At 28.3% G+C, this 8,989-nt stretch overlaps 1 protein-coding gene across 2 annotated transcripts; it reads left to right on the top strand.

The window, feature by feature from the left end:
• The first annotated feature begins 247 nt into the window (after nt 1-247).
• Nucleotides 248-6,102, top strand: LOC118444825 (oxaloacetate tautomerase FAHD2A, mitochondrial). 2 transcript variants are annotated; one of them, XM_035873504.2, is made up of 7 exons: nt 248-593; nt 2,613-2,774; nt 3,349-3,384; nt 3,983-4,199; nt 5,050-5,384; nt 5,483-5,570; nt 5,666-6,102. In XM_035873504.2, exons 1-7 carry the CDS (start codon nt 445-447, stop codon nt 5,726-5,728), a joined length of 1,050 nt encoding a protein of 349 aa, XP_035729397.1. In that variant the 5' UTR covers nt 248-444; the 3' UTR covers nt 5,729-6,102. The 2 variants fall into 2 exon arrangements, with proteins under 2 accessions (XP_035729397.1, XP_035729398.1); XM_035873505.2 differs by lacking the exon at nt 3,349-3,384 and having other exon boundaries at nt 249-593.
• Nucleotides 6,103-8,989: the final 2,887 nt, after the last annotated feature.

Genomic DNA, 8,989 nt, shown 5'->3' with positions numbered 1-8,989 from the left:
TACGAAGTTGTTCCTAAATAAAAGAAAAAAAGTGTATGATCTTAGAATTTTTTCTTTTTAAATAAAAATATTAAAGCAAATTATTTTGCTTCAAGTGATAAAGTATATTCGAAAGATGGAATAAAAAAAATAGATAAGAAAAAATAAATTTGGATATAATTTGAAAGAATAATTATATGAAGAAGATAGGTCATTATCGCAATACCAATGAGTTCCTTCGATATCCGTTAGAGGGACTAGTCAGTGTTACGCATTCTTCAGTCACAATCAGTCTTTCATAACGGATGTATTGATTTCTTTATATCACATTTATTCTATCTTTTTGTAATTTTGTTTATTATAAAGTTTCTGTTTGAGATTTGTTAATCATTGATTAAGGAGTATAAGCTAAATATATTTATAAAAAAAAATAAAAGAAAAAATTCTGATAATAGAAACGAGAATATGCCGTATCGTGGAAGATACCGATTACTTGGCAGAACTTTCCTCTTCTTGAGGAGTTCTTGCAGCGAGAAAGCGAAAGTCAATACACATTTCGTCGCAAATATTACTGCTGTTAGGAACTTCTCTGTGAACAGCGCGCTCAATATGAGGTGAGTCAAATACACCCGGTCTCAGGGACGTATTACTTTAGGGGTTCTTAAGGGAAACAACTATAATTTACTATTAGAAAAAGAAATTATATATATATATATATATATATATATATATATATATATATATATTTACACACACACACACATAGATATAACCTACTTATTTCTTAGTGATAATTGCGAAATATATACTTTAGGGTTAAATTGAAATTGACGTCATTGGTCATTTGATTATATTTGGACCTTTCTCTATTTGTCTATCTATATTTCTTACTTTTCTTTTTTCGTATGTCTTCTATACGTTCGGTTCATTTGGTATTCTGCCAATTTTTCTAGAGTATTTTTTATTTTATCTATTCATTGTTATATTTATCCTCATGTTAATGAATCTATTAACATTTACGTTCACTTCGAAAATTATTCTTTTTTTCCTTTTCCTTTCGCATAAATATGTTTTCATTATGGAATAAAATTTATATACATGCATTCTTATCTTTCAACCCTTCGACCTTTTTTATTAAATATTTGCACTTTGTGATCAGAAATGAAGGTGAAACTAGATCGAAATATTATTTGAATTATAACATATTGTAGCAAAAGAAAAAAAAAACAAAAGAAAATTTTAACGTAATGAAAAAATATAATTTCATTTCATTAATTTGAAATTTAATTATTCAACTAAATATCGTTGAGAAAGTGAAATGGTAGAGTATGTGCGTATGTGTATATATATATGTATATATATGCGTATATGTATACGTACATATATGTAAAAAAAAAAGAAGAAAAGGACAAAATGATTAGATTAGAAAGTTACATTCGTATAGTTTACTTGCAAAACACGTTTGAACATTGTAATGTCGAATGTATTTCTAGTTGCAAAATAAAAAAACATTTGAGAGTGAAACAGTTCAACAGCATAAATCATTCTTTTTAATCTCGATTATAGATTAAAAATACATATATATGTATTTCGAAAGAATATGGATGATCATTGTTTTCTGGATGTATCTTTCTGGAGATATATTTCTTTTTGTTTCTCTTTTTTTATTTTCTTTTTTTCAATTATTCGTCGATTTTTTATAGGTAACTATTTCACGATATATTTACGTAAAACGATAATTTCATCCAATGTCAGGAAAAATAATTGCTGATATTGCATAAATATGATTATTCCTTCTTTTTTGTAGTTAACTATACTGTTATGAAAACTGTCAACGACGTAATAACTATTTCGCAAAATTGGTCGATTGTCCTTCAAAATTATGTAATTTTCAATTTCTTATGTTTATTAATAATACTTTTTCCGAAATATCATCGTTTTAGCTTGAAATATCAATGACATTTATTTTACATAATAATTTATATATTTTTGAATTCGTAATTGAATGTTGACTCAAGTGTGTTTGCTAAAAAAAATTCACATGTAGTCAAGTATAAAGAAAGTGATATAAATCGTTATCTATTGAATATTTCATTCTTATTTTTTTCTAATAATGAATGTATAGTGAATGTGTAAAGAAACAAATTGCACCTGTAAGTTTAACGTCCTCAAGTTTTGAAATATTGAGGTTAGTTACGTATCAATGCGTCGACGTTTAACAAAGAATATGTATGCTTTGTAGAAATAGTATCTCATATAATTGATATTCTATTCGCATGAAGCTTTGGTTAGTAAATATAAATTTAATAAATTTTCTTACATAGATGATAATCTTTTAATTTATAAATAATTATTATAACCGTTTAAAAAATAAAATATTATAGAATAATTAAAAGATGTATGTTTATAAAATATTGATAAAAAAATATGAGATTACGATATTTAGTTTGTAATACATATATACATAAATATTTGATATCTTAGATAATAAGTACGATTTGTTTATTTTCATTATTTACACTTTAAATCCTTCCTAAAATATAAGTTTAATTTATTTTTAAATATCAATCGTGGAAAGAAAGAGTGAGAGAGAACTTATTAAAATAAGTTCTGATTTCGAATTCTCTTTATAGATTCGTGCAATTCACGAATAAAAATGGCGGTCCTCAACATTTAGGAGTCCAACTTAAAGAAGGTGGAGATATCATAGCTGTTTCTGCGGTTGATTCCAGGATTCCGAATTCGTTAAAGAAATTCCTCGAGGGTGGAGATGACCTTGTGAAAAGTGCTAAAAGGTAATTGTATTTTTCTCCTTGTTTTTTATCTTTCACCTATCGATTATTAGCAATGTTATCGATAGTTGATAATGGACGATAATGCATAGTGATCGTCGAAAAATATTTATTAAATTTAAAAATAAAATGAAACTAAGAATATTTTATATAAATATTCATGAAATTTTGTTATTTTTTTTCTAATATAAAACGAATCATTTTATTTAATTATTCTTTTACTGGTAATTAATATTCAAATTGTTTTATTACAACAAAATTATTTGTAAGATTTCGAGATTAATAACAATTATAATTTTAATTATAAATTTCCATTGAAAATTTCAAGTAATTTCTAAAGTAAATAGAAAAAATAAAAATATAAAAGAAGTAAAGATAAAGTCAATTATACTTACGTAATTTGGTCAATAAAAAATTTATAATACGAGATAAGTTACGAGATAAGAAGCGATCATTGAGTTTTATATAAAAAAAATTATTCACGATTCAATGACTTTATTATTGCTTATTTTTTGTTTATTTCTTTCTTCGAAAATATATAAAATATCGTTCTCACATAAAAACTTTGTTTCGCCAGGGAAGACGATATCGATTTAATGGCGGCTGTAGAGAGGTTGGTTATTGCACGAAATTTAAGTCCCATCAAGTTTGCATTATACATTCCTGATCATTTTTTTGTTCTTTATTGAAAAACAATTACATTTTGTCTAATTTTCATAAGGAAATCTAAAGTAATTTTTAATTTTCATGACTATGATTATACTCCCTCCCTCTCTCCTTCTTTACTTTAAAAAAAGAGGGAGAAAAGTTCTCTTATCGAATCACGTTCATATGCTATCATTGTATCCTTATCACATTGTTTGGCTTTCAGTAACGAACGAGATTTCGATCTTAAAACAAACAACAATGTTTCGTATTACATACAATTGAAAATATATAGACTGTATGGCTATGTTTGCAAGTGCAAAATACAATACCTATCGCCTTACTTATTTCTAATGCCTCTTCGAACGTGAAAAGAATACTTTCTTTTTTGTTTTTGAGTCTTGAGAGCTTCTCTGAGTGCTTTCATATTATAAATTAGTATGCAAATTGTTCACTTCCTTTGTTCTTCGAAAGAAAAATGTTTTTTTTTTTATATTGGACATACGTGTATATCTGTTAAAAAGTGTATATATGTATTTATGATATAATGTATCATGTTTGAATAGAATCGTCGCCGAAGGACGTAGCATAATTCCGGCGGAAGACGTGAATTTTTTGGCACCGATTACGCGTATGGACAAATTAGCATGCATCGGTTTAAATTATAGCGGACATTGCGAAGAACAGGGCGTATCGCCACCGGAAAGTCCAGTAGTATTCAGCAAATTTCCTAGTAACATTGTAGGACCAACCGATAATGTTATTTTACCTTCAATATCAGAGGTGAGTATAGATTTCGCATAAAAATATTTTTTTAAGATTTACATTTAAAGAAATCTACGTTACCGGCGTGATTGTTGTATTGACTTTATAATTATGATATAAAATCATGAACAAGTTTTATTCGAAGATATCATCAATATAATTTACATTTAATTAAGATATATAATTAACAAATTAAAGGTCAGATGATTCGAATTTATATTATCAATCAATGACATCGATTCGTTTCTAATGTAAATAATATTTTTTGAAAGACATCCATGAGAAACATTAATGTTTTTAATTATATCCACTAAGTTATATTATATTATGTTCTAAGTTATATTGTAACTTTTGAAAGTATCAATATCAACATTTGAGTAGTCAGAATATTTTTAGTCGTTGAGATTATGTAACTTATTAATATGTTTTTGATTTAATTATATCAGATATCTTTTAATATTATAATGTCTCGTTTGTTAAGTTTGTTTGAGAGATAAGAAAAAGATAATAATATGATTTCAATCCAATGATTTTTTTATTTGTTTCACATAGAGTAAAGTAAAAAATTAATAAAATAGATAAAAAATAATAAACAAAGTAATAATTGGTTTTATGATTTTAATAATAAATATAAAAGTATTTAATTATATAAATTGTATAAACTTTATGATCTTGTAATTAATATTTTTTAAGAAATATTTCCATCTAATTAAAATTCTACTTACATATAAATTCGTTTATTGTATAAACGTTATTAAATATAAAATAATTTCAATTTATAGATAATTGTTATCCTCTAAAAAATACAATATTACAAAAATTATAATATATTCAAGAATATTAATATTTATAAATCTTTTCAATATAGAAGGTCGATTGGGAAGCTGAACTTGCTATAGTAATTGGAAAGCGATGTAAGACTATCAGTGATAAAGAAGCAGAGGATTGCATTTTTGGGTTCACAATTGCTCAAGATATAACAGCTCGAGATTGGCAGAAATCGAAACGCAATGGTGGACAATTTCTACTTGGTAAAAGCATGGACACATTCTGTCCACTTGGACCTGCTGTTGTGACGAAGGAATCAATATCCGATATTAATAATTTAACGGTGAAAACCTGGGTAAATGGTAATCTCAAGCAAAATGGAAATACCAGTGAACTTATTTTCAAACCTCACGAAATTGTTGCTTATATATCCCAGTTAGTATTATTTTCTTTTCATTTCATAATAGAAATGGAAGGTTTCATGTCAAAGAATATATATATGTATTTATGATATAATGTATCTTTGCTTTTAGATTTATGACTTTGTTACCTGGAGATGTAATACTTACTGGTACTCCAGCAGGTGTAGGATTCACGAGAAAGCCACCGGAGTTCTTGAAAGTATGCTGAAATAAATTTCTTATTTCATTAAATAATTAAGAAAGAAATTATTTTCTCAAACTTTAAGACCTTAAACTTTGTTTTCTCTTTTACAGCGTGGAGACGTTTTGGAAACAGAAATTGGTAATCTTGGACGTTTGAGAAACAAAGTATTGTGATTGATGAAATGTAATTATTTGCGTCGAACGAAACAAAGATGTCTTTTAATTAGTAAATGGAGAAACATGTGCTTTCTCGATTCATTTACGTATGTCAAACTCGAATCGTATCGATGATTTGTCACAGATAGATCAGAAATGTTTACGGACATGACAGAGAGCTGAACTTTATGAATATATGCGTAGCCATGCTACTTAAGAAAAATTGCATCGATATACCTTTTTAGAAAGAAAATATTAAGTCGGGCAAACCATGAAATCCGTGCGGAACCCATGCCTTTTAAATGTAATCATTCAATTTCGCTACTTTTATATACATTATGCATTTTATGTATTTGTACACTAAACATTAAAGAAAAACTGTTTCTACAGAATCGATTCGATCTCATTATCTTAATAATTAAATTTAAAGTTTACATTTAACACGTAACTTGTAGAGTTATCATCAATGACGTATCTATAAACTACGAAGTTGATATTTCACGAACATTATCGTTACCTACTGTTGGTATATTCAATTTCATCCATAAAAACAATGTGCTTGATAAAATCCATATCAGATGGCATCACTAGTAACTGTCAACAAAAATATATATATATATACAAAATATATTAATGTATAATAAAATATAATAAATATAATAAATAGGACGAATAAAATATTAACAAAGACACTATTATTATTTCGAGCCAGTTTCACTGGTTAAACGTTTAATCTTGAGATATATTTTATATGTCAGCAATTCTACCGAAACATTTCTAAATTCAGTAATGAATTTTATTCTTCACATAATTAAATCTTATTGGACCCTTTCGCTGATCGAGAGAGCGTAGGAAAAAGAACAGAAGGTACTGATGAAGCTGAAAGTTCATGAAAAGTCAATCGACTTTCGAAGTCAACCCTCGAAAAATCGTTCTTTGGGGAACATTTCTCGAGCCTCCCGTTGTCCTCAACAATGGATCGTTCGGTGGTACCTAATTCGCAACAATGGTTCTAGTGGCCATATATTAATAGTCACTCGTATATATATATACAGTAAATGGTAGAACAGGATGGGCATTGTTGCATAGGTCGGAAGGGCCGATATCGAACATTTCGAGTTCCGTATCGCGTTTCTACGAATTGCTTGTTCACCAGAGGACAGATGTCACACTCGATATTGTGAATGATAAATGACTCTTCAAAGATCCATCGTATTCACGTTTGAAATAATGATTTAGATGTCTTAGCACGGTTATGAAATGAATTTTACACGAGTATGAAACAAGTAATTTTGGAAATAGCAGCATCGAAAAATTGTATGTTTATTTTAAAGATCGTACTTTTTCAAATTCTAAAAACGAACGAAGATCGTTAAGTTATATGATTCGTCTTGTATATTATTTACTAAAAAAAAAAAAAAAAAAATATTAAAATATTCTGATTAAGAGAAAGAAAAGTTTGTTCAATGATGATATAATTACAATCAATAAAGCATCTCACATATATGGATATATATTAATATTTACAATGAAATCAATTTACTCGAGATAAAGAAAAAAATAATGTAAAAAAAAAACAAATTTATATTTTCTTGTACTTCTCGTAATATTCTACCACTTACCCGTCTCCGCTTCGTTGAATAGATTCGAAGAAAATAATTATTGTCCTCCCGTAATTACGTCGATGCTTTGTAAGTGGCCGGATAGAACACGATGGACGAGAGAGATTTCTTAATATTCAATTATTCTCACGCGAGGAATACGTATACATACGTAGATACTTACATACATACTTATATACATACGTATATACGTACACATAGATATGTCTATATAGAGTATATAGTATACGAGATTTGCGAGATCATTTGAATCAGTGATGTATACCTAGCTACCTATTTGATGGCGCATAATGTAAAAAAAATGGAGGGTGGAGTTGTAAGAATAAGGGAAAGGGTATGTTTTCTCTACTTACATACACAAGTTTCGCTATGCTTCATTCGTCGGTTTCGTAGTCACCGTAATTAGGGAGCGCGTAACAAACGGCCAACTATTATTCCACGATGGTATAATGACCGCGTGCCAGCGGGATGTTTGCCTTCAATTTGGTGAGCTTATCGTCGCCGTTATCGGCCGATTTATTGACCGAGCCCGGAGAAACGGCTTGCTCTAGGAAAAACACGCCTCGTGCCACGAAACGCCACGCATGAATTCATTGGGATTACGAAGGGGTGATCTTATCTGGTCCTCCATTAAGAAACATCGTGACGTTACCAACCTCCCACCCTCTTCTTTTCGATCCACCATCATATCTTTATAGCAAGTAAGTAATCACGTAGATGTCTTCGTATGTTGTTCGTTTCACTCTTTTTTTCTTCCTTTTTTTTAATTTGGTCTTATCCTTATCTTATTATAGATTCATTTTCATTTAATTTCAATGATAAGATTGAAGAATTAAGATTTTAAATCTTGGAAAATAATTCTTGTTTCTTATTTATTTTATTTTGTTTGTGTACGTAGATGGATACCAACAGTAAACTTTTATTGATTTATTAATATATGCTAATTTATATTAATGTGTTTCTTTTTCGTAATGTTTCTTTCTTTTCTTCTTTTGATATCGATATTTATAGATAATTAAGTGTTCCCTTTTTCTTATCTTTTATCTCATCAATTTTTTTATTTCCTACTTTATAAATAGATATTTCTAACAGAGCGAGCGCATGCTTCATTCAATCAAATAAATATGCATATGAAAAATTTAATTAATTGTTTTGTGAATATTTAGATAAATTATCAAAAAAAAGATTTTTTTTGGTTCACTAACGAACTGGAATTTTCATTCGAACACATACAATTCACCTTATATGCATATGTACAAGATATATTGTATGTACATATGTATGTCTCATGTATGGTTATATACCATAGAATAGAACAATAACGATAGCGTTCTGATGAAGCGACGGAAGCGACGGCTTACGCGGTACGACTAGACCTGTCCACAATACCAACGACAATGGACGCAAACTACGGTCAATAAAGGCCGACCTTATGACTCCGTCACGACGGAAGCTCTTTCCGTCGACCTGTAATTCGATTTTCGAAAGGATACCAAACGATTACGGAAACTGATTAACGAGATAACCAATGATATTATTAGAACAAAGCTGATTAATGATAATGAACAATCAGTAAGATAATGATTTTGATAATTAACATTTTACAAGAAGAAAATTCCAAAAGAAGAAAATAAATAATGAATGTTCTCTAAATTTG

This window comes from Vespa mandarinia, chromosome 10 (assembly GCF_050613455.1).
Source record: "Vespa mandarinia isolate Hongniang chromosome 10, ASM5061345v1, whole genome shotgun sequence".
Taxonomy (NCBI): domain Eukaryota; kingdom Metazoa; phylum Arthropoda; class Insecta; order Hymenoptera; family Vespidae; genus Vespa; species Vespa mandarinia.
This window is presented reverse-complemented; position numbering and strand designations above follow the sequence as displayed.

Excerpts from the sequence above, each read along its gene's own strand:
- LOC118444825 (XM_035873504.2), top strand. The coding sequence starts at position 445 with ATGCCGTATCGTGGAAGATACCGATTACTTGGCAGAACTTTCCTCTTC. Across the intron at positions 594-2,612 it reads AACAGCGCGCTCAATATGAG|ATTCGTGCAATTCACGAATA; the intron begins GTGAGTCAAATA and ends TTCTCTTTATAG. Across the intron at positions 2,775-3,348 it reads CTTGTGAAAAGTGCTAAAAG|GGAAGACGATATCGATTTAA; the intron begins GTAATTGTATTT and ends TTGTTTCGCCAG.